Source organism: Falco biarmicus, chromosome 1 (assembly GCF_023638135.1).
Source record: "Falco biarmicus isolate bFalBia1 chromosome 1, bFalBia1.pri, whole genome shotgun sequence".
Taxonomy (NCBI): Eukaryota; Metazoa; Chordata; class Aves; order Falconiformes; family Falconidae; genus Falco; species Falco biarmicus.
Window position 1 is genome coordinate 51,035,112 of NC_079288.1, and position 25,533 is coordinate 51,060,644.

Genomic DNA, 25,533 nt, shown 5'->3' on the forward strand with positions numbered 1-25,533 from the left:
GAAACCAATCCTGTTGGTCACTCCAAGCAGGGATATGCCTTTCTTAGTCTAGCAGGGATGCTTTTATTTATATGTAGTGCAAATGTAAAAAAAAAAAAAAAAATCAACACACCACTTATCAGCTGAGTGGATGGCTGCAGCCTCAAAGCACATTGAGATCCCAGCTCAGATGCCAATTCGGTTACTATTTCAACCAGCTACAAAACAGTTTCAAACACAAAAACTTCCTTAAAAGGACCCTATCAAGACATTTTTATATCACTTTCATTCACTGTCAGTTTGCAATAAACCCTCAGAAGATTTAATGAAGAATCTCAATTGTTATTAACATTTCTATGCACACTGGCTTGTTCTTAAGAGAATTTCTGTGTGTATTACCAATGGAAGTTACAGTGTGCACATGCAGGACAGAGAGGGAAGGGATGGAGAGGAAAAGCCAGGATTAATCCTCAATTTATGAACAACCAACTCCCCTCTTTGAAGGGGATTCCAATGACAGTTTTGGATGACCAAAGAATGAAACATTGGTTTCATGAATGACGACACAAATTGCGCAACCAGACACAGATCCAGACTGCACTTCCATTTTTGAGCACAAATTTGGCAGTGTCTCCACAAAAGTATTTCCCTTATTAAGGTCAACAGGCTGCAAAGCAGTTCTTCAATGCAGTCCTAAAAAGATCACAGCCCTATTTAAGAATTAGCAGTGTTGTAATTGCCAGGGATTTCCACTGCAAGAGCTCGGAAAGAAACACAGCCATCTCCCTCACTACATATTTTTGTAATATTAGACCCATCTCTGTCCTACACCCTGTCAAAAATGATGCCAACCATAATTCACTTGCATGAAAGCAAGCTTGGCAGCGTGACTTTAAACATACACACCTCCTGATCAACAAAATCAGGAGGGGAAGAAAAAAAAGTTTTCATCTTCCCGATTGCCATTTAAGGGCTCCTAAACAGTCTTTTGTTCATAGACCAGATACGCAGCAAATTACATTAAAAGCAGACATACAGGCCTCCCCAAGCCAAACCATGGTTCACATTTTTCATGCAATCCAGGTCATAGCTGGGCTAGATTTAAGTACCATCTAAGATGACAAGCAGGTTTCTTGATAAACTGCAGCCTTTAATCGCTCTTCAGCACTTCCACTGAGCAGCCCTGCCTCTGAAACAGGTCTGTCTTCTGAACATGCTCTTCCCCCAGTTAGGCTCGCGTAGTATTTGGGTCAGGACAGTCGTTCCCTGACCCAAGGCAGGGTCACTTCAGATGCTAAGCCCCGTGCTCCTGGCAGTAAGGCCTGGCTTTTCCCCTGGAGAGCACAGGAACACTGCAACCCCCTTTCCACAAGCAGCACCACTCCTACGCCCAGCAACCCAGTGCTTACCTGTGCCTCCCCTTCCCAGCACACCCAGCCTGGCTCCCAGGTGAGAGCAAGCTTTTCGCACCTCTAAGGAAACCAAGGCATAAGCCAAATAAGGCATAATATAAGGTACAGACAAATCCAAAGGAAAAGGCCCTTCAATTTCAATGTCCCCTTATGCTTCCAGACCTGCTCTGACTGTCACTGGTCAGCAAAGATGCCAATTGCCCGCAGACAGCTGAGCTCCTCTTTGCATTTCACTTTTAAAGCATCATCTACTCACCTGGGAAAAAGGGGTCAGCCACAACACATTCACATAAAAGAAAAAAACAGATGACATGTGACTGCAGACCTGAATTATTCACAGGCTAAACCTTCACCAGCCACTCATCACACCTGCAGTTTGCTGTCTTGGCTGATTTTGGTGGTTTTGTTTTGTTTGTTTTGGGTTTTTTTTTTTTAGGGTTTTTGTTTTGTTGGGGTTTTGGTGTTTTTTATTGTTGGTTTGTTGGGTTTTTTTTAGTTTTCAGGGGTTTTTTTTTGAAAGCAGCTCACACTGTCCCAAGCACCATGTCTGCAGCAAGACCCAGCATTGGGATATCACTCAGCAACTCACACAGTATGGGTTCACTGTCCGTCCCCCCCCCGCCGCCCCAGTCCAGTGGCTCTTACATAAGCTAGCACAGTTAGAGGGAGACACAAGTGACAGAGCCAGGACAGCAGGCTGAGGAGCAAACAGCATCTCCTTATTTTCAAGGTCCAGAGGAAAAAAAACCCCAACAAATAAGAACTCCACCACCCCCCAACAACCCCCCAAAACACATCTTAGTATTCACATTTGCCTACGAACCAATTCAGCACCACTGCTTCCTTTAAATCAAATCATATTCCACTTCCCCCACAATTTCAGGCTACCTGTAATAAATGTTCCAACATTCTTGCAACATGGGTAGGAGGTGTGTGCATAAAAAACCCGCACATTTCTGGAGTGCTGCTTACAGTCCAGAGTATGGTTTTAGTTTCATGCATATTTACACACCCAAGCACCTTTCCCACAGCCCCCACAAGCCCTATAGCAAACCCAAATGGAGCACGGAGGAAATTGGGTAGGAGGCAGTACCTGCATACATACAAAGTAAAACAGATGCTGCTGGAAAACACCACCAATAAAATCACGACTTCAGAGGCGACAGCTTTAAAAAGCACCACAACTAGTCACACTCCAGAAGAGAGAGAGATTAAGCTTTTTTCATTTGATGAAGGGGCAGAGAAGAACAAAAATAATTGCTTTCAAGAATAGCTCCAAAAGACACAGTCTGGGAATCACTTCTAGGTGAGACACTTAAACAAAGAAGATGGAGTAACCCTCTCTTTTCAGAGAGAAATGCTTCCTATTAGCTTCAGAAATTGTCTGAGCTAGAAACAGGGCTCAGACACAAGAAAGCCCTTTATATGCAGGGCTATGGAGACCAACACACCCATTGCCTACCAGCATTCAGAGAGGCTGCAGCACAGGCCAGGTTTAGGGGGTGGAGGATTGAAGGGGGCAGATCGGAGACACCTGCGGTCTTTTTGGTATCTCCATCTACATTTACAAATAGCCCCAAGGAATGGGGAGCTGCAGGGTAAAGGCAATTAGGAAAAAAACCGCCAGGTGCCATTCAAAAGAATCAAAACAAGGACAGGTCAGGGTTTTACAAAAATGGCACTGCCAATGCTCAGAGCCAAAACCCAAAAAGCAAGAGAGAAAAGGCACAGACAAAAGGGGGACATAACACTCCCCTAGTCTCAGAATGGGGTTATTTTAAGCCTGTCTCCTTGGAGCTACCCTAATATTTTCTCTTATGACTCAAGTCACTAGGGAAAGCAGTTAGAGCGGGGGGATGGGGTGGGGGTGGAAAAGACAGAGCTAAGACTAATACAGTCAGACTCCCTTCTAGAAGGGGCAAAGCCCTAGAAGATATGAAAGGCAAGCTAGGCTGTGCCTTACCTGGAAAAGCGTGTGGGTTGGGTGACCCTCTTTTAAGGCACTTTGAACAGAGGACGTGCACAGTGTAGTACAGGCCTGGCCATTCCTGGAGCAGGACATTCAGTTCTTCCACTAAAGGGGTAATAGCTTGCCAAGCTGTCCAGATATTTGGTAGGGATGCGTGACTAGCGATAGACAGAGTATCTGGCTGTAGAGTTCCCCTGGCAGGCCGGTAACTCACCACCACTGGCACCTTTCCCCGGTAGGCATAGATCTGATATTTGCCATCCGACCGCTGAACCACATGGCTGTTAATCTGGACACTGTAGCGTGCAAACAAGCCGGGTGGGAAAATGAATGGAAAGCTATACTCAATCTGCAGCTGCTCAACCACAAAGGACTGTCCACTCAGATTGGCGCCGTTGATCCACGCCTCTGCATGGGGCACCTCGTTTTTCACGTAGCAGGGAAACTTATACCAAGCAGCCGCCCCATTTAGGGGCTTGCATTTGGGTTTGTTGACACAGTAACAGAGCCCCATCTTCTCCAGCAGCTCCAGGATGAGCTGCAGATCCTCCCGGCTCTGGATGTGTGGCTTAAGAAGGAGACGTATAACGTGGGCAGGGAGGAGGCCGTGCAGCAAGAAGCCCTCCACGTAATGATGGAGCTGAGTGGCCCTCAATTCATCAATCTGGGTGTCGCTGAGCAGTTTCTGGAGCAGCACGGTGGCATCCCGCTGGCAGAAGACGTTGAGGATGTCAATGAGCCGTGGCAGGTTGTGGAACACGTACTCCCGCAAGGTGAGGTGCTCCTCAAAGTAGAGCAGCTTCCCACTCTCGTGCAGGTAGGACAGGGCGCTCTGGAGCCGATCCTCTGTCAGGCCTGCCTGCAAGCCCAACCGGGCTGAGTCCCACCAGCTAAGCCACAGCTGCTGAGCCTGTGGCTGGAAGTGCAGCTCCTCCAGCACTTGCCAGGATTTGGGCAATACCCGGTGCAGGTTCGGGAAGATATCCCGGTGCTCAGCCACCGAGAGGAGCTTGTCCCGCAGGCGACGCACCTGGCAACGGTCCCGGCAGCTAAAAGGCAGCACTGGAGAGAGGATCTGTGGGCGGTGGTTGAGAAGGTACTGAAACTGGGCTTTCTTTCGCCGCAAATTCTTGTCAGAGACCCCATAAAAGGCAGCGTGCGGGCTGGAGCAGCGCAGGTCAAAGTCCTGTCCCAGAGCCTCATCCACCTGCTGGACCAAGCTCTGGAGTCCCTCAGCATCCCTTTTCTCCTGCTGAGCAATCTGGTGATGGATGTCCAGGCACTTCTCTTCCAACTCCCGCTCTGCACAGAGGTCAGCATGGGTTCCCACCATGCATACCACGGCATGGGGTACCTTGGAACCGAGCCAGTGCAAGAAATAGCCCACAGAGGGGTAGAAGCGCTGAGGAACGTAGGCACTCAAATTCACCACCAGCACATACAGGGCTCCGGGAGACAGGAAGAAAGACTGGATCACATCATAGCTCGGGTCCCCCGCCAGCTCGTACACAATGAATGTCAGGCCTCTCTCTGCATCTGCTGTCCAGTTCATCACCTCAATGCCTTTGCTGCCTCCCAACAGTCCCAGTCCTGACGGTACATGGGGGGCATTCGGTGGCAGCAGCAGCGCAGAACACGATGTTTCCCCTTTGGCTCGGTGAGAGGGCACATGAGAAGGGCTGTCCTGCCGATCAATGGGCAGATGTTCTGGCTGCTGCATGACAGGTGCCCGTGCCGAGCAAGCATCCTGAGGCTCCGGGAAGGGGCAACATGCAACTGGCATTCTCCTAACGTCCTGCTGCTGCCCAGGGCACCCTCTGGGTTGGGTGCTCCCTGCCTCCAGACTTCCCACGTCCTCCCTCTGCCCATCCTCCTCCATGAGGCATCGTCGCAGCAGTGTCTTTCCCGCATCCTTTAAGCCCATGAGGACAAGCTTGAGACGGGGTTTGAGGGCAGGCTGGGAGTGGGCCAGCTCCTGCTGGTAGGCTGCGATGTAGGGGATGCCCTTCATGCACACCTCATAGGGGGGCTGGATGAGGGGGTTGTCTTTGATCTTCCACAGAGTGATGCGGGAAAGCTGCCCAAAGCCCTCGGGCAGGATGGCAATCTGGTTGCCTTGCAGGACCAGCTCCTCCAGGCTGTGGAGGAGCACAATGGAGTCGGGCAGGTAGCGGATGCGGTTGTTGTCCAGCCAGAGGGTGCGGAGCTGGCGGAGCTGGCAGAGGCGAGGGGGCAGCAGGGCGAGCTGGTTGCGGCTCAGGTAGAGCTCCTCCAGACTGGGCAGCGCCAAGATGGCGGCGGGGAACTCCCCCAGCAGATTGGAGGAGAGGTTCAGCATCTTGAGACGCTGCAGGCTGCCAAAGCCAGCGGGCAGGGCCTGCAGCCGGTTGCCATCCAGCATGAGGCTCTCCAGGGCGCTCAGCTGGCACAGGCCCTCGGGCAGGGCCGCCAGCCCTGTCCCGCTCAGCCAGAGGATCTTGAGGCGGCGGAGGGCGGCGATGCCCTCGGGCAGGGCCCCGAGGTGTCGGTTGCCGGAGCAGTCCAGCTCCTCCAGGGCGCCCAGCTCCAGCAGCGGGGCGGGGAAGGAGGGCAGCAGGTTGTGGTCGACGTCGAGGGCACGGAGGTGCCGCAGGCGACCCAGCCCCTCGGGCAGGCAGCACAGGCGGTTGAAGCTGAGGTCGAGCTCCTCGAGGCGGCCCAGCTCGGCGAGGCGGGGGGGCAGGCCCGGGCCCTCGGCGCCCAGCTCGTTGTGGCTGAGGCTCAGCTTGCGCAGGCCCCGCAGCCCCGCCAGCGCCGCGCCGTCCCCCAGGCCCCGCAGCCGGTTGTGGCTGAGGTCGAGCTCGGCCAGGCGGCCCAGGTGGCGCAGGGCGGCGGCGGGCAGGCGGCCCAGCCGGTTGCGCCGCAGGCTGAGCACCCGCAGCCCGCTCAGGGCGGCGCCCACCTCCTCGGGCAGCTCCTCCAGCCCCCGCCCGCTCAGGTTCAGCGCCTCCAGCTCCCCCAGGGCCGCCGCCGGGGGCGGGCGGCGAGCCGAGGCGGCGGCGGGGGGCGGCGGCGGCCCCCCCGGCGGCCCCGCGTCCGGCTCGGGCTCGGGCTCGCCGGGGCCGCCCCGCAGCTTCCGTGCGCGCAAGGCGGCGTCGCGCCACAGCCGCACCGCCTTCGGGGGCTCCGTCTGCGCCATGGCCGGGGGAGCGGGCCCGCCCCGCCCGACCCTACCTGCCGCCGCCGCTGCTGCTCGCCATGGGCGCGGCCGCGCTGCGCGTCGCCGCCACCGCGGCGGGGTCGGGGCTCCCCGCGGCTCCGCGCCGGCACTGCCGGCCGCCCCGCGCACGTAACCGCCGCCGCCGCTGCCACCGCCCCGCCGGGGGCGGGACGCGGGCCCGGCCCGCCCCGCTCCGCACCGCCGGCGGGGGCAGCCTGCCCGGCCGGCGCCGCACCGCCCCCACGCCGGGGAGAGCCGGGCACCCCGCCCGCCGGGCACCCGCCGCTCCTCCCGGGGGCGACGGGTCCCCGCCTCCGGCCTGGGCCCCCCAGCCGGCGGCTCCTGCCCCCTGCACCGTCCGACACGGCCGGGAGAGCGACCCCTCCCCGGGTGGCGGTGGCAGGCGGCGGTGCGCCCAGCCGTGCCCGGCCGGCGCTTCCCCGGGGCGCGACAGCAGCCACCGGCCCGGGGTCCCACCCTGCCCCGGGGCTTGCTGCGGGGGTCGGAGCCGCTCGGCTCCCCCGCGGAGTAACCGCGAAAGCGGAGGGATCTGGCCGCGTCACTTCTGCGCCGGGCAAAGGCTGATTTTTCATCCAGGCCTGCACGAAGGCGAGATTAACCTCCCTCCCCGTTAAATAGGGAGTTTCCGTGTCGGGGGGTGCGAGAGCCCCAGAGCCTCTGGTTAGTCAGAGCAGCTCTGCCACCTTCCTGCCGTGCTTTGTTTCCTTTGCTGCATACATCTGGCCAGAGCCGAAACACTGCCTTCTTGAGGATCCTCGGCCAAGCTTTGCTCCCCGGGCTCTGAGGAACAGGCCTGGAAATTTCCACCGATGCTGCAGGGGGTAAAGGGACCCTTTTGGCACGGGAACGCGAGGCTGGCGGACCCCCATCTCCCGAGCTGTGTGACCCTTAGAAATGCCGGTGACACACCGTGCCCGAAGGTTTAGAGGTTTTACAATGTCACCGTCTTTGTACAGGACTGAATGTGCCAGCGTGTGTTCAGGGGCTCGAGAACTGTCACTTCCTCCCACCTTGTCATGTCCTAACAGCTGCCATTGAAGCACCCGGTAAGCTATGGCTTCAGAGCCACGGGCATGAAGAAAAGCATTTGAAATGAAAAGCAGGCTACAGGGCAACTGGTTTCACAGCCTTTCTTCTCTTCTTTATTGTGGAGAGCCCTCAGAAGAACGATGTCTTCTCTTTTGGATGACGCCGCACATCCAAGCGTGCTCCCGCTTGGAGAGGAGAGAGCTGGACCGACCTGGTGCAGAGCCATAGTCACTGCACTGAATTACTGAATTTACTTATTACTGAAACTACAGATCACAAAGGCTTAGGTTCGGTTGCCATCTTTCCATCAGTAACAGGCAAGCAGGGGAAAACCATCTTTTCAGGCCCTCTCAGTCCTAACAAACCACTAGGTTTTTGCTAAATGCCTTTCTGAGCATGAGGTCACCCTGGGCGGGGAAAAAACTGCAGTGTTGGCTGGTAAAGCCAAACTGGGTGCGAACGACAAGGAGGAAAATCCACAGACCTGGGAGAAAGCAGGGCTGTGTGAAGGCAAGACCCAGCTTCAAGCAGGGTTCAGGAGCTTCCCAAAGGCAGCAGGGGCAGTCCTGGCATCTGGGCCCGTGGTTTGGCTCCAGGGCCACCACTCAGCCTCGGGGGGAACAGGTTATGCAGGGATACTCATGATCCAGGAGACTCTGCTGAGAGGGACTAAACCTGGGGATAAAACTCTTCCCACCCTTCCTGCGTGGCTGGTGTCAGATCCTGACCCTGGGAAACAGAGGTGCTTCATGGCCTCTTGCTAAACTGTGGCCATCTAGAGCTAGTTTCCAGGCTTGCACTTGTTTATTTTCAGAGCATCCCCGCACTGGCTCCGTACATCTTTTATTTGGGCTAACCCTGTTTTTGTGTCTTTGCTTTTTCTGAAGATCGCTTGGGAAGTAGCCCTTTTCTGTGTGCCGAAAGGAGCACTCTCCTTCCCCACTTCAAAAGTAGCATATTCAATTCCTTCTGGAGGAGTAATTTTCTTCTCCCACCCTCTTGCCCAGTTGCTCTTGTGATACCAAGTGGATGGTTTCATTTCCAACTCCCCTCACCAAAGCTGCTCAGTCTGTTGCCATCAAAATCACTTTTTTGAACTAAGATGATGCTTCTAGAAAGAAAAGATCTCTGGAGGGAAAATTAACCCTGGCATCAAATTCACAGCTAATTTTCTTCCTCCCTGTGCCTTGTGCAGGTAAAGAGGTAAAGAGAGAGAAAGTGGCATTGTTATCGGGAGCCACCCACCCCATGACACCCGTGGGCACTGCAGATCCTCTCTGAAGCTGGGGCAGGCTCCCAGTTGCTCTATCATCTTCAGCAAGCGAAACCCAAAAGGTTTCCACTCTGCACTCTCCTCTTGCTTCCCACAGGAAAACTGGACAAACCAATCCACCAGGGATGCTTCAAGCAGCTGCTTGATTCAGCCAGCTGAAAAATACCAGGGAGGGAAGCACTTACCTCTGTTTGCCCGCTATTAGAGGTCATGGCCTGCATTAAACATGTCTTCCTGACACCATGCAAGGATAGCCAGGGATGAGCTGGCCTAAGCATGGAAAGTTTTGACTGTCACAAAATATGCAAAGCAGCAGGAGCTGAATGCCTCCCCAAGGTAATGATGAAGGGGAGAAAAGTCATGCAACACTAGTCAGACTTTGATGAGCTCCTGTAGGCGGTGAACGAAATTAAGCCAGAAGAAAACATGATGAACAGCATGCTGCCATAAAGACATCCCCAGTGCTACTTGGAGGTTGTCCAATGAGGAAAGCTCTCGTGCTTTCCCATGGACCTTACATTTTATCCTACTATACCTGCATGGGTGTGTAAATCTGTGAGTAACTTCAAACAGCCAGGGATGGTGTCTCTTGGCTTCTTCATCACTTTCACCATGGTTAAGGCTGCCGGTTGTGAGTGAGATAGGTACTTTCTGGGGAAAGAGTAGGTTTTGTTTCTCAGAAACATAGCTTTTGCTACAGACCTAGACGATCCCTTATTTTCCCATCTGCTTAGGCAGGGGATATATGTTTCTCCAAATAGGACTTCCTCAATTTACTTACCAGCATACTAGAAGTCTCTTAAACATGAGCACCAGCATGCTGGATGCTGAGTTTGGAGTAATTTCTTCTTTTTTGGAACTTAAAAATATTCAGACACACACAACCCGCTCCCCCTCTTCAAGCCCCTCTCCTAGCTGTCAGCAGCTAGGGCTGAGAAGCAGGTGGCTGTAAAATTGCCAGCAATACTATAAGGCATTTTGTTTTTTAAAAAAAAAAAAAAAAGAAAAAGAAATTAATCCTGTTTTAGTGGATTCCATTATATACCAGAATTGCATTTGGAGTTATTAATTTTAAATAGCGGCCCTGGAAAGTTCTATTGATGGGGTTTAATTATTCAGCTGAAATCTGAGGTTCCTCCACTTTACTGAGCCCTGCAGCTGCATCACTAATAAGATTTCTATCTAAAGCACATCCCTCCTGGGTCAGGTAAAACACACTGCGTTATCAAAGGTATTTAGAGCCTGACTCTGGGTTTTGTGGGACAGGAGGTGCAAATGCAATCAGCCACTTGTGACTGGATGTGAATCTAAATCAGCTCAACAGAACCATCAAGCTGCTGCAGCAAAATGCCGAGAGTACTGTGGGCCACTGCAAATCTCATGGGCTCTGGCACCAGCAAGGCTGGCATCCCATTGAGAGACTGCTTGCCTTCCACACCACCAGACATACAGCCCAGACAGTAAAAAACCCAGGTTCCCGCTTCGGCAGCAATTGAAGGAGCCATGTTTCCAAGGGCTCGGGTGGCTGGCCAAGGCACAAGCAATGGGTTGACTGAATGCTTTCAAAGATCCTCCTCGTTCATCCTTGACCTTAAGCAGAGATCCTGTAAGGATGAGGAAATTTTGCTCAGAACTGCATTCCCATCACTGTTTTGTCCACCATTTCTGCAGGAGTGATATGAATCTACCTCAAGGCACACAAGCCATACAGAAATGGTGAGGGCAGCACTTGAAGGGATCCTGTTTCGAAGGGATCCTGGACATGCTTTAGGCGTGCTGGGGTGGACAGTACTGCTACTTGCCTCATCTCTCTGGAGAGGAGCAGTGTTGCTGTACATGTGGGGCAGGAAGGTGGAGGCTTGGGGAAATTGCAGGCTGCAATGGGATAGGGACCTCCACCCAAAGGTGGGGGTCTGAAGAGGAGGTGCATGCCCAGAGCTACTTAGTATAACACCCTGTGAAAACTGGGGCCAGGACTCACTTCCCCATGGGCAGGTCTCGTACTGTGAATCCTAATCCCTGTACTTGTTCCTTCCCAGGCACAGGTTTCATTGGATTGCAGAAATCTTTGGGTTGGAAGGCACCTTTAAAGGCCATACAGTCCAACCCCCTTGCCATGGGCAGGAACATCTTCAACTAGATCAGGTTAATCAATGCCCCATCCAGCCTGACCTTGAACACTTCTGATGATGAGGCATCCAGAACTTCTCTGGGCAACCTGTTCCAGTGTCTCACCACCCTCATTGTAAAAAAATTCTTCCTTCCGTCCAATCCAAACCTACCCTCTTTCTGTTTAAAACCGTCGTCCCTTGTCCTGTCACTACAGGCCCTGGTGAAAAGTCTCTCTCCATCTTTCTTATAAGCCCTCTTTAAATATTGAAAGGCCTCAATAAGGTCTCCCTGGAGCCTTTTCTTCTCCAGGCTGAACAACCCCGACTCTTCCAGCCTTTCTTCATAGAAGAGATGCTCCAGCCCTTGGATCATTTTTGTGGACCTCCTCTGGACCCACTCCAACAGGTCCATGTCCATCTTGTACTGAGGACCCCAGAGCTGAACATAGTGCTCCAGGTGAAGTCTCATCAGAGTGGAGTAGAGGGGCAGAATCACCTCCCTTGAGCTGCTGGCCGTGCTTTATTTTATGTAGCCCAGGATATGGCTGGCTTTCTGGGCTGCGAGTGCACATTTCTGGTTCATATCCAAGTTTTCATCTACCAGTACCCTCAAGTCCTTCTCCACAGGGCTTTAAGGAAAGGCAGACCCAGAGTGCAGCATTTCTTACTCAATCCTACAACCAACAAAGGATTTTTAAGGTCACTGTGAATCCCAAATCTTTAAAAATATTACTTGTATATTTGAAAATATTTCAAGAATTAGAAGAAATGTTTGTGTACTGATACATTTCATGAAAGCGGTGCTGTCTAACATAGGTTTATGGGAAGTACAGTGAGGGTTAAAGGGATGTGATTTGTTTGCCACTGATGCTCCAAAAGCAACTGTCTGGGTGAAATATAGACTGCAGTGGTAAGCTGAACCAGTGCATACTGATGCTCTGACCTCTTCTGTGTCTTGCAAATCTTGAGCCTGACAAAGGGGATATTGTAATTAGCTTGCAAAGTCCTTTTGGGAGTTCTGAATTGAAAAAAAGACTGCTGTGAAGCAGCAGCTATCTCAATTCAGATGTCAAGGAAGTCCTGGCAAGGTCTCTCAGTACCTGGTCTTGACCCATGGCTTCAAAGTCATGAACGAGAATTGAACTGGGCACATTTAAGTGGATCTTCATTTACTGCTCCAGCAGTCATGGGGATTGGTGTCATGCCTACCTCCTCCTCAGCAGCAGAAAGGCACTAGGCCAGATCCTGATTTCTTCTAAATTCCTGTTTTCTGATTACCTGTGCTCCGAGCGTTAGACCTGGTCCGTGCTTCTCCAGCACATCCCATAGCTATGCAAACACTTACCTACCAAATAACTACATCAGATCTGTTTGCCAGGATGAGACTGGCTGGCATTAGCCATATTTACTCCCTTTAATGGGAATTCCTCATTGCTGTTACCATTCTGACCTACGGCTGCTGCCCCACCAGCACTGGGAGCCCTGGTACCTGGTGTAGTAGGAAGTCACTAGGAATTGTTGCTGTTGATATCTTTCCCATCCATGGGATCTCCCCTGGGCTTGCAGAGTGAAGTTAAGGTGAGTGAACTGGAGATCTCTTGGGGCTTTCCAACTTAAGCAGTTTATCTGCAATTGGTGTGAATATCCCCCCCTACATACTGTTAAGTCAGAAGCACTTTGGTCTCACCTTCCCGCTGCTTTCCAAATCCAAACCCAAATGCTTATTTAAATACTCCTGCTCACTCCCATGCAGTTTGGATCTCCTTATTCCACAGAGGGCCTTATGGGGCTGTTTCTGTCCCTGGCATCCCTGGGTTTCTCTTTCTTACCCCCAGCCCTAACAGCCACTCCCCTCCTTGCTGCCCTTCCACCTCCTGTTCCTCCGCACTTTGCTATTTCTGATGCGGAGGGCGCATCCCCCACTTTCATGGAAGCAGCCTTCTCTTCTTGTGGCTGCCTTACACCGGAGAATGGAGTCTGAGTCAAAGCTGCTTTCCTCCCTGAAACTGTCAAACAACCACCAGACGTGATTTAGGCTTCTCCACCACCTTGCTCTCCCGCCAGTCTTGCTCCATCGTTTTCGAGCTTTAGGAAAGAAGCTGTACTGGAATGAAGCCACGCTACTGCCTGCTGGCGAGGCTGCAGGGGTGGTGAGCGCCTGGGCGAGTGCTGGCTCTCCAGGCCGAGAGCTCAACGACCGCGGGCACGCCCGGCTTGTGCCACCCGCCGTGCACGGAGGCGGAAGAGGGCTGCCCCACCGCCGCTTCCCGGCGGCAACAGGGCACTCCGGGGGGACCAGACCTCCGGGGGAAGCCGAGGCTCCGGGGCCCGGCTGGCCCAGCCCAAGACGCCTCTCTCCCGGAACCGGCAGTCGCGGCGGAATTTCAGTTCCCGCCCCGCCCCTCGCCCCGCCCCATTCACATCCCATTCCCCGCCCCGTGCCCCGCCCAATTCCCCGCCCCATTCCCCATCCCATTCCCTGCCTCGTGCCCCGCCCAATTCCCCGCCCCGTGCCGGCGAGGGCCGCAGTGACGGCCCCCAGGGGGCAGGCACGAGCCGCTGCCCCGCCGTGGGGCGCGTCTCGGTGAGGCCGCGCCCCCGTCCGCCCCACCCCGCCCCGCCCCGCCGGTGTCGTCACGTCCGCGCCCCGCGCGTTGGGATTGGCCGGGTGCGGACGGAAGTGTGGGCGGGGGTTGCCGCCGTTGCCGCAGTGACGGGGGCCGAGAGGGGGGGTGGCGGCGGAGCGCGAAGATGGCGGCGCCGCGTCGCTCCCAGCACCACCACCATCACCACCATCACCACCCGCCGCCGCCGCCCGGGCCGGCCTCGCCACCGGCCGCCGCCTCGCCGCCGCGTAGCCCCAGCCTGGCACCGGCCGACCTCGCCCCTGCCGCGCAGCGCCACAGCCTGGCCGGCCCCGAAGGCGAGGCTCCCCCCGACGTGGAGCGGCCTCCGGCCCTGGAGTGCTCGGAGGGTGCGGGCGCCGCCGCCCCGGGTCCCCCGCCGGGCTCGGGCAGCAGCTCCAGCAGCTCCTCCTCCTCTTCGTCCGCATCGTCGTCGGTCGCGTCGAGCCCGACGGCGGAGAGTCCCGAGGCGGCGGGCCCGGGCGCGGCGAACGGGGCCTTCCGCGAGCTGCTGGAGGCCTGCCGCAATGGGGACGTGACGCGCGTGAAGCGCCTGGTGGACACGGGCAACGTGAACGCCAAGGACATGGCGGGCCGCAAGTCCACGCCGCTCCACTTCGCCGCCGGTGGGTGCCCCGGGACCGGGGAGGGGCCGGGTCAGGTCCGGCCTCCTGTTCCCGGCGAGGGCAAGTGACAGCGAGTGCGTCGGGACAGGGAGGGTACAGCTCCCCGCCTGGCTCCCCAGGAGTAGCTTCCCTGGCTTCGGGGAGCGGCCCTCCAGCACCTCGGTGGGTCGGGAGAACTCGAGCCTAAGCTGAGAGGAGGCTTGTGAGCCCGCTTCCCTGGCGGCCTTTTGCTGCAGGTTGTGGGGGGACAGCTGCTAAGTCTCCTTTTTTCCCCCCTCATAAAATGACAGAAGATCCTTCCTTTGGGTGAAACAAGTGGGAGAGGAGATCCTGGAGGCGTAAGGGAGATGTATGGGCGTTTTTCTCTGTATTTGACTCGTGGGCTGCAGCGTACTTGTGCATGTGTGCTTAGGAAGTGAGAAACGCAATCGGGACAGAGCTGGCTTGAAGTTAAGGATTTCACCTGTATTGTAGTAGCCCTTGAAAGTCAGGGACCCCTGTGATGCGTGTAGACTTGATAGGAAACAAAGCCGATGCCTTGTACTTTGTAACTTTTTTTGGGGGGAGGGGTGTGTGTAGCTGCTGATTGATCTCTGCATCTCTTGTGGTTGTGAGTGGACTGGGGAAAGAGGTGAAGTGGAACCACTGAACTTACCAGAAGTTACAGATATATCCAGGAGAGAATATGCTTCTTAGTGCAGAGAAGAGATGTCATTGTGATCAGAAATGATGTTAACTGCTTTTATGACACTGAAGTCCAACAGTTTACGTTAGCTGGAAGTAAATGTTACCTTCTAGCCAAGTACAGCTGCTACAGATTAAGAGTAGTCCCTAAAGAGAGTATTTTGTACAGGTTGTAGTCTTCACTGGGTGTGCAGGGTACATGAAGCTCGTAAGAGTAAAACGAAGATGTTTTAAATCATCAGCCCTAACTGAGGACTTGCACAATTGTTAGGTCTGTGGTCAGGCTGAGGACTTTGTGACATACGCCACAGTGTTACGGGACCAGTCCTTATGTAGTAAAGGGCACTTGTTTGAGCTTTAAGTGGTGCACTAGTGCACATAAATTAAGGTAATTAATGAGACTGTATTGAGCGGTCAGTATTTAAGTGTTGGAGTTTGGCTCTAAAGCACTGTGTTGAAATTGATAATAAAAATGAATGTTTTATGTCACCACGTTGCCTGGAACTTGAATAGTGGTGTTCAATTTATCAGTCAGATGATACTCTCTGAGACTGTACTGGGTTTGTTTTCATTTTCAAAGAACAAGTGGCATTTCACCTAAGTGAAATTTTGGCCCTGAGCTGTTTCCTTTTCATTCTTCTCTGATCCCTGAGCTCTACCAGTAAAGCATCACCTAAGGCAAGCGGGCTTTAAAGCATAGTGAACTTCTGGGGTATGGAGTTGGATTTGATTTTAGTGAACTGTGGAACATAATGCTGGTACAAATGCATGTGCATGCACAAAGTTCTGAATGTCTTGGAAGGTTCATCTTAAGTCTGCTCTGCTTGCTTTGGATTCAGATGCAAAATTAGACCTTGATGTTCCCCTTAAACTCTGATATCTCACGTTGTAACTTCAGTGCTAGTACAAACTAGTGCTGAAGCTGCGGTGGTAAGTTCTACTTTGGTTAGAGAAGAAATGGACAAAATTTACTTAAGGCTTTGAAAGTTGATAGTGTCAATGTGATGTTACTGTAATAGCAATGGAAGATGCTTTCTTGTAGCATGAGGAAAACAGCAGGTGAAGTTCTTGTACCTAACAAATTCCTATATCTATTTTTCTAGATTTAAGGATTTTCCTTAGCTACTATATGTACTCAGTCTCAAATCACTGCAGTAGGTCATGTAACTTGACATATAATAGCATTAGGTGGATTTCTTATTAGAGAGGTCTTGGGGTCTTGCATTTTGGAGAGGCCTGTAATCAAAAAAAAAAAAAAAAAAGAGCATGTTTGAATGCAACTGATCTTAGGCAGTGTGTATCTGCTAGTGATGTAGTATGTTGACTTGATCTCCTTCTCCTTTGTGGGTAAAAGGAGAAATAAAACTTGTTTGCTTATGAGCATAGGAGTCTGCTACGTACATGAAGTTGTGTTACGGGTAATAGCTCACGTTTTACATGTCATACCTAAGCATGAATAGTATGGCCTTCACAAGGGGAATGGGAGAATGGGAGTTGGAGAGTGCAATATACAGTGTTTTAAACTGCTCTTTTCAAACCTCTTGAAGCGAAACTCTTAAATGACAAGAGAGAGAGTTCTACTTCTGACCTTGTGATCTGTGATAGAGGAATTCTTCTAATTTTTTCATTTCCCAATTTTGGATAGCTGGGTTTCTGCACCCCACTTTCCCCCTCTAGGCCCTGGTACTTGACTTCTCCCTAGCTCAGCCTGGGTTTTGCAGGTGTCTCTTTTTTTGGGGGGTTGGTTGGGTTTTTTTTTGGCAGCAATGCCAGGCAGTTAAGGTACTTTTACTGTAACAGAGAAGTACAATTTCCCTAGTTCTAGTTTCTTGTAAAAAATACTAGGTTTATGTTTCCTTAAGCTTTTTGAGGTTTCTAGTTTCAAGATCACCTTTATCTCCTTTCTTATGGCAGAAGGAGGATAAAAGGAGTGACTTCTGAGGGCATTCAGAATCCTCAGCACATATGTAAGCTGGGGATAAGGTAAGAACTGAAATCTCTGTAATCAATTATTGAAAAAGCTGGAGATAGTTCTAAATCTGTTTCTAGAAATTGCAGTCATCTGTCTGTTATCCACTTCCACATAAAATGTGCACAACCATATCAAGTTGAAGCAACAGTGTTATCCAGATCTTTTTTTATCTGAGATGTTTGAATTGTCAGTTGATCTGAATGAAGGGGAATCAGTTCTTCAGCTCTGTGTTGAAATGTCATCTAGTACGCTGAACAAATCTGACCTGCTTTGGTTAGCTGTTAATAAAGCCAAGATTAATACTGAGCCCATATCAGGGTGATAGAGACTTCTCTTGCAAGCAGGAAGATATTGAACAAAGGATCGTTTTCCTTTCATCCTCAAACTGGACTGTTACTCTAGCAGAGCATCTCTTGAAATTCTGAATGTCTTTCAGGATGTGTGGTGTTCAGCTTTTCCTTTGCAAGTGATTTTGAGGGATTCATCTATAGAGGTACACATAACTGGAAAGAGAAAAACTCAGTGGTTTCTCAGCTGCTGTGGGGATTGCAGGATATTTGGGTCTTTGGTAGCAGTGCAGGCTTTGGATATTGTCCAGCAGCACCCAAGAAGCAGATTCTGAAGACTTCAGAGTCATTGACTAAAATACAAAAAAGAAATTAAGTGGCAGTATTAATCTATTCATAGCTTTTGCATTCATTTTTTTTTTCAATGAAAACTAGCTTGTTTATAACTAAAAAACCCCACCAACAAACTGAAAAAGCAACTGTGCTAGGCACAAACAAAGATGTGTTTGGGTCCAGGTTTTATCTGTACTGGTGGCAAAAAGCAAATGTTTAGGAAAGAGTTACACACTTGCCCTTTTATTGTATGATAATTTCAGAGTACTCTTCCTGCAGTTCCTGTAGCTCAGCAACTATTTGAGCAAGACACAGTTTCTACATGTTAGTAGAAGCTCATCCTGTAGTAAGGAGTTCACTAAAAAACTGGACTGTAACTTGTATTAAAAGTAATTTGCTTCCTCCTGTATTTCCCACTGTTTTCGCTGGAATATCCTGTGTTCTGCCAATGCTTCTCTTTTTCAGACTGCACTGAAACAGAGAAACTATTCCATTCCTTTACCTTGCCACTACACTCCTTCAATCTAAAGATGTGTTACCTCTTTTCTTTGGGAAAGATCTTAATTGTCGTTGTTGATTTCACCACACCAGATAATGAATGTCTTTACTGTATTGTAAGTCATTCACTAGTTGAAAAATTTTGTTATGCCTGTGCTGTCTGTTCATGTAAATTGGCTTGATAGTTCTGCATCTGGCGATGTTGTCACATGGTTGACAAAGCACCTTTTTTGCCAGCATAACCAAATGCATTGATTGTTCTGCCTGTGAAAGGTAGATTATTTTTTTTTTTTCCCTCTTTGGGGTATGCTATTGACTGACTATTTTTTTAATGGTTGGATGATTTCAGTCTATGGGATAGCTTATCACATCTTAGGTATACTTTGTGGGTGTGTGTGTGTCAGCCTACGTATTTTTCCTGTTAATCATGATGTGGTTGTGGGGGGTGGTGGTGGTGGTTGTGTGCCTGTATTGGTCCATCGTGTTTGAAGCATGTTGGCAGTGATACTTGAATGGCTTTTTTTTTTTTTTTTTTATATTCATCTTCCACTTACAGTACTTGCATACCAAGGTTGGCTTTCCAAAACTTTTTGACCTTTAATATTCCTAGATGGGGAGGACTGTTGCGACCTTTTGTCTGAAATCCCAGCTTTTTCCCAGAGCTAGCTACAACTTACAAGCACCAGCTTGGTAATAGATTTGCTGCTTCCCTTCTGAAACAGGGTCTAGTCTTACAGAAGGATATGTATGTATTTGCTGCGGATACATAGATTCACGTGTTTTTAGGCCTAGTCGTTGCTGGTAAGTCATTAGTAATAGCACCTCTTTCAAAAATTACTGGGTAGATGGACCTGATAGAAATAAGCTGAGTCCTAGCCGATTTCTTCGTATAACCACAGTCATAAGCTTTTCCAGTTTGACACCCATTAAGTTTAACTTGGTTTTTTGATTATGGAGCTAGCCCAAGTTCTTAGGCACTGCATTCTTGTAGCTTTACAGTTACTCCTAGGTTTAACCCAGGGGTATGGAGTGTACTAGTAGTAACTGCTAACTGTAGCTTAATGCCCACTTCTGTACTGAGGAAGAGGTGAGGCAGAGGTTTCAGAGTGGCTTTTGGAAGACATGAAGTCAGGATCACAGGGTGAAGTGCTCTTGGTATTAGCCCACACTCAGGCTTGGAGAAACCTGATTTAAGGTGACTTGTTAGAATGTCAGTGATACTCCTTGTTTTCTTTCTGCTTGGGTCTATAGTAATGGTAAAAAGCTGTTTGGGGAAAGTCGTTTTCTGTAAGCATGCTTTGGATATCATTAGTAATAACTGTTGGAAGACAATTTTTTTATGAAGGCTACACATATATAATTATTCTTTTGAAAATTTATGGAGTACACAACTTCAATCCTGAAGGCAAAGGGATTTCACTTGGCTAGGAAAACAGTCAGTGGTCAGAGTTTAAGAAGAGAGATGGTCAAGTTTATTTGTCAAGTATTAAGCTGTTAATCATAAAAATGCAAGCTGCATCAACATGTGTAAGCGAGATAAGGAACTGAGACGGGAGAACCAACATAACTGGCTACTGAATGTTCCTTCAGGGAAAGCCAGGAAATGGGAAGAAGTAGTTGGTAACTTATTACACGCTTCCACTCTATGCAGAGACATCTGAATCAACCACTTCACCTGTGGTGTAAGTTAGCTTAAATGGTTCTGGAGAGTCTTGCTTGAGATGTCTGAGCTTACTCAAAGGGTTGTTTATAAAGCTGTCTCTTCTATGACCAGGATACATTGGACAATTGCAACAAAATGAGTTGGAGTAGTTCAAGAATGCTAAGTTACTGATTAATTGTGCCTTGTGCAACTTAAAGCAGGGGTAATAACAATTTTCTGCTGGATTCATGGATAGAATGAAGAGTGCTGATTGTGTAGTGAATGAAGAAACACCCTGACAGCCTTACAGGCTACCAGACTGCAAAATGCAGGCTTTTTTTTATGTAACAAGATGAATTGATAAACTACTGGCCTTGACTTTGGAATTCTTTCTTTTGGTAGCGTTTATAGTACGTGAACTCTGTTATTGTCACAAGTGTATGGCTTTCTAGGAAGTTTCAGCGTGCTTTCTTTGTGAATGCTAACTACTTCTCTCTGGTGGCCTTGCAGTACTTTGTGCAATGGATTCTATCTCCTTCCCATTTAAAATCCTTTGAAGGAGTTTACAAGAGGATATACATGCAAAATCTCAGCTCTTCAGTAATACTGAGCCAGGTGTCTGTTTTCCCAGCTTGAAGGATCTTCAGTTTACTTAGTTAAATCACCCAGTTCAACTGTGTTCTGCCTAGTGAAGTGGGGGAAGTGCTGGTAGCTTTTGGAAGACCTGTCTTGGGGAAAAACCTGGTCCCAGAATGTGCAGTACTAAAGCAAAGACATGTACAGTGACTTAGCTTTCTTTCTTTCTTCCATCCTTTGCCTACAGTTTAAAACATTCTCAAAAGGTTGTGTGTCCCTAAGACATGTGCTTCTCTACTTCAAGGGCTTGTATTATCATATAAGCTATGTTTAGGGCACTAACAAGTGGATTACATTTAATAAGAGCATCTTTGCTGCCTTGTCTAAGATCAGGGTAATACCTGCAGGTGTGCTTAAGCTGTGATTATACACTTTTGTAAAATTTAACTCCTTTTGGAGTCAATGTGTTCTTAAGAGCAAGCAAGTGGAAGGAGGCAGAAAAATGCCTAGTGAGTTAGAAGTCTCCATGTGATAAATTAGACTCTACACCTAACAGTAGCCTTGCAGAAGTTGGAGTTGGCAGAAGTCGGAGTTCATGCTATGTTGTGATCAAGTGACATTAACTGGGCAGCAGTTAGAACCGTACAGCTGTACTTAAGCTGATCAAACTGACCGCTTGATGTATTACGTTCACAGGGTAAAACATTTTTCCAGTTCTAGTGGGAACTCCATATATTTATTTGGTGGGGGTTTTTTTACCAAATTTTCTGAGAATGAGTCTTGAAATTGAGCAATGAATTATGTGACTTCTGGGAGTGTTAGTAATTGTAAACTGTTACTGTGTGAAAGTCTGTGACTAACTGAACACAGGTTTAACGTGGAAGCTCTTAACTGGAGCACGTAACAGAGGGTATCCACTGATGCTCCTGTTGCTTTCCTTGCATTGCTTTCTCATCAGTCACTCAGTCTGCTCACCCTGTTGCCTCTTGTTAATTAGACTCAATGCCACAAGAAGAGATGGGACGGACAAGCTTGTGGGCTGGGAGCAGGATGTGAGCGGGGAGTAGGACAGGCGGTCTTGGCAGTAGTAGTAAGCATTTGGTGGTGTCTCTGTGTACTGTCTTGTCAGGCTGCCAGTTTGCTACCTAGAGTCTTTCTTCTCACTCTCAGCCTAAAGTGACAGGTATAAATTGGAAAAAGGCAAGAATATGTCATTGGCAAAGAACTAGTTAAGTGGGACTTTCTCTGAATTGACTGCCTGTCTTTTGATTTATGTAAAGCTATCACAACTGTGTCCATCTCCTGGCTTTTGCCAAGCCTTAGTCTTGAGTTGTTTCTGTGAGATGACTGGAGAAATGAAGAGCCTGTCAGTCAGTCTGAATTTTTGCCTTTTCTTTGGTCTGACTGATAAATGTTTCACCCTTACATTTCAGGCATTCTCTTGCTACTGCCTTTTTGTAATGTGATTACTGCTTCCTTTCACTCCTCTACAATATGTTCTCTGAGGTACTGTGACTTGCCTGAAACTTCTAAATTGCATAAAGAAGCTAAAATGAGGACCAAGCTTGTGCATTTTACTTGTGTAAAGCCGAAGCTTGTAAGGGACTCTGCCCATGAGCATGCTTTGGAAGCTGGCAGGTGAATCTCATCAAAGCAAGCTTGCATACTGGGCCATTACATGTTGCATTCCTCCGTAGTTACCTTGGGTTTGGATATTTTCTGTAGGAACCTTCTATTTGATTGTCTTTTGGGGTCTTTGGTTACAGGCTCTTTCTTGGGAACTCTTCCTTAAACTTTGTAAATTAAAGTTGTACTGGAAATATACAAGAGTAGGATTTTTAAAGTCAGCTTAAATGGCATCACATCAGTTTCTTCAGTTTAAACTTTTTGAGGACTGACCAGAAAAGCTAATTCACCAAAAACTGTTTAGGAATGCCAGCCATAAATATTTAAGATACCTGTTTCAATGACCTCACATCCAGCAATACCTTGAAGTATGTGTGTAGTCCTGAAAATCACAAGACTGGATAATTTGAAAAGGAACCTGAGGTTTCAGTCACTGTCAGGTTGTCTTTCCTTGAGAGACGAGATGTACATGTAAAGCGAACACTGATGAAGTTTAAACGCTGTTTTTAGTAGCTTTGTCTATAAAAACTAAAGGCTAATGAAATCTGTTGATCTACTGTTTAGTTGAAAGCATCCTTTTCTAATTCTTGTTTTGCTCAATTTTCCTTTGTCAGTCAAATGAACAATATAAACGTGGGAACCTTGAGGGCTTACTTCTTGGTATTTGTGCTGCAGGCCTGTTAGCTTTGCTGTGGGACCAGATACCCTTAATTTGCTGTTGTACCCATTTAAGCTGTCATTTTCTATTTGAAGACTTACAGGCGATGTTCCTGGACTCTTCTGTAAGGAGACAAACAAATCTGTTTTCATGCTGGAAGCTGCAGTGATTTACAGTAGCAGTGGCCTTGCTGACAGTTCAGTTAATAAAAATGTGTCTTTTGGTAGCAGTTTTGTCATGACAAATGAGTGTCACGCTTAATAATACCAGTTTTGATTTGCACACTTCCATTTCTGTAGTGTAATCTCCAATGTGAACTGATCAGTATATAATGTACCAGAAAGCGTTGACTCATCTGCAGTGATGGACTAGAATTGGACTGCTGAGTGGGGTGCCAGTCTGGCTGGGGGCCCCTTCCTGCAGCTGGTATGACTCGGCAGCTTGTGGAGCAGCTGTTGAACTGCTGTTTAGCCCCATGTATTAAAGAAAACCCACTTTGGTACCTGTTCAGTACACTAACTTGTAATTTGTAGCAGGCCAGCACCTGTGCTGCAAGCAGTGAATGCTCTGTGCGGTGGGGATGGGGGAATCCTTACAACTATCCAAAAGGAACCAGGCTGTAGTTGGTAACTGGAGCCCTTGAGCTGTGTTACCGTACAGGATTAACCTAGGTGTGAGCTGCTACAGTCTCATGTTCCTCCACCTGCTTGTTCTTCCACCTGCTTGCTTGTGACTCATAGAAGAATACTACTTCAGCCAGAAATAAAGATATTGTTAAACTGTCATCCAAACTCTCAGACCATCGTAAGCCTTGATGAAGGGGCTTTTTGTTTTGGCCCTGCCTGCCTTAACTATAGCATCAGTTGGTTTCTAGAAAACTTAAGTTGTTCAAGAAAAGGTGTTTAAGGACTCCACTGAGGAGACAGTGTAAATTCCTGCAGAACACTAGCCTGCAGCTTGACTGAAGGCTGAATGTCAAGTTAGTACATTAGCCTTAATTGGATAAGCTGGTGTGGATGAAAGGTGCTAGGTCTGGCTTAGAGATCTCACTGTACGGGCTGTCTGGGAAAAGCATGTTAATTTGATGCTGTAAGTCTGCATAGCTGTAAGTAGTGCACTACTCTGGCAGAAAGGGGGCTTAATTCGTTGAAATGAAGGTCCTGTCCAGGGACTGTAACTCTCGGGTAAAACTTTGAGGTGTGAGAAGTCTTTGTGCGTGAGTTGTTGCTCTCCGTAGAGGGTGCAGACTTTGAGAACCACATCTGTCACTGTTTCAGCAGCATTTTGCTGCAGCTAAGTTACATGATCACCTGGAGGAGAGCTGACAGTGTCTTTGTTGCTTCCCTTGAGCTTTATATTTGCCTTCTAGAGGGGAAATAATGTCTTTAGTTATGTTTTTGATCCTTGATCTGTGGAGTTAATAACACTATAAGCTGAGAATTAGAACTGTGATTGGATTTCACTTGCTGCAGCATTTAATTCAGCTGTTTGATAAACATAGTTCATGTACGTGGAATTCTTCATACTTAAGCTAGCTGGTATCCATGATTACCAGAAGACATAATAACTTGAAGTGACAGTCTCTTAAAACCTCTAGTGATAACTGCCTTTAACCCTGAGGTTTCTAAGAAATGCAACCCAACCTTTGAGATGCAACCTTGTACAAAAATGAACACTTGTGGTTTACTTCAAACTGTCCCTCTTAAGCCTGATTTCTGTTCCTGTCCTCTAAGGGAGTGGTCTCCGAAGTGGTGTACGAAATATTTCATTGGGCTGCAGGAATAAAATATGTTTTGTACCATTAATAAATAGAAATGTTAAAACAGTGTTTATTTCATCTTTTATCTTAGCCTTTTTAAATTTCTATTTTTGTGTAGCTTTATAATCTAGATAGTAGTGCATGTATATGACTTAAACATATATTTGGGGGTGCATGCTCAAAAATTTTTTTATTGACAGGGTGCACAGTCAAATTTTGGAGACTGCTGTAAGGTATTTGGAGCAATAGGAGGTACATTTGGGCACTAAAACCTTTCAGGGTTCATTGTGGACAACAAGCTAAAGATATTAGGGCCTGGCATGCTGACGCAGGATTTTGAAGCGTATTAGTTTAATGATGCTGGCTTTATGGTGACATTTTCCCTGGCTGTAACAGAGGCTGTGTTTGTAGGCTGAGACCTTCCCGAGGCATTATTTTCCAGCTGAGGTCTCAGTTCTGCTTATCTGTGACTTAGTCTATCAGTTTGTCAGTTGGAGGTAATCAGGATCCTTGTAAAGAGCAAGAATGTAGTTTGGATTGAGATAAGGTTGTTCTGCTTGACCACTGACAGTGTCCTTCAGTGTTTATTAATATGATGTCTTCTCCAAGATGAAGACCTATATCAAGAGGTAGCATGTAAGATGTTTGCTTTAGGTATGTGCAGATTATACTTAATGTTTAAGATTCATTTAAATTTCAAAAATTTAAAATTCGTAATAAGTTTTTCTTGAAAAAAAATGGGAAGTCTTTTGCAGAACTTCTTCATGAAACAGTGGCAGCCAGTCAGGCTAATTATAATACAGCACTGCTCACCTCTGTCGTGACTGTACGTGAATCTTCTAACTGTTGTTTGAGCAGGTGAATATAGTCTCATTTTATGGTGACATGAACTAAGCAGTGGAAGAGGGATGTGACTAATAGCATTTGAAGTCTGTACATTGGAATAAGTGAAAAGTTTTAAATATTAAATCATGTTGTTTTACCAGACAAATGAACAGAAATATGTTTTCTTACAGGTTTTGGAAGGAAGGATGTTGTAGAGCACTTGCTGCAGACAGGAGCCAACGTTCATGCTCGTGACGATGGAGGGCTGATACCCCTTCACAACGCCTGCTCTTTTGGTCATGCTGAAGTGGTTAGTCTGTTACTGTGTCAAGGGGCAGACCCAAATGCTAGAGACAACTGGAACTACACTCCTTTGCATGAAGCTGCTATCAAGGGCAAGATAGATGTGTGTATTGGTAAGTGTCTGTCA

General features: G+C 48.6%; 2 protein-coding genes across 5 annotated transcripts in view; one reads left to right on the forward strand and one right to left on the reverse strand.

Annotated features, from left to right (window-relative positions):
- The window catches only part of MFHAS1 (multifunctional ROCO family signaling regulator 1), a 36,738-nt gene extending 29,542 nt beyond the window's left edge, over positions 1 to 7,196 (reverse strand). The window contains exon 1 of one of the 2 annotated variants that reach the window (XR_008823005.1): positions 3,355 to 7,196. Coding sequence is in view for 1 of the 2 variants with exons in the window: in XM_056346366.1 (XP_056202341.1) it covers positions 3,355 to 6,538 (3,184 nt within the window). In the remaining variant the exon portion in view is untranslated. The remainder of the gene's footprint in view (positions 1 to 3,354) is intronic. The other variant, XM_056346366.1, reaches the window with a different exon arrangement.
- Positions 7,197 to 13,688: 6,492 nt separating this feature from the next.
- Positions 13,689 to 25,533, forward strand: part of TNKS (tankyrase) — a 140,904-nt gene continuing 129,059 nt past the window's right edge. Inside the window, exons 1-2 of one of the 3 annotated variants that reach the window (XM_056322135.1) lie at positions 13,689 to 14,243; positions 25,295 to 25,519. In XM_056322135.1, the coding sequence (XP_056178110.1) occupies positions 13,745 to 14,243; positions 25,295 to 25,519 (724 nt within the window). In that variant the 5' untranslated portion in view covers positions 13,689 to 13,744. The remainder of the gene's footprint in view (positions 14,244 to 25,294; positions 25,520 to 25,533) is intronic. The other 2 variants (XM_056321965.1, XM_056322044.1) reach the window with 2 other exon arrangements.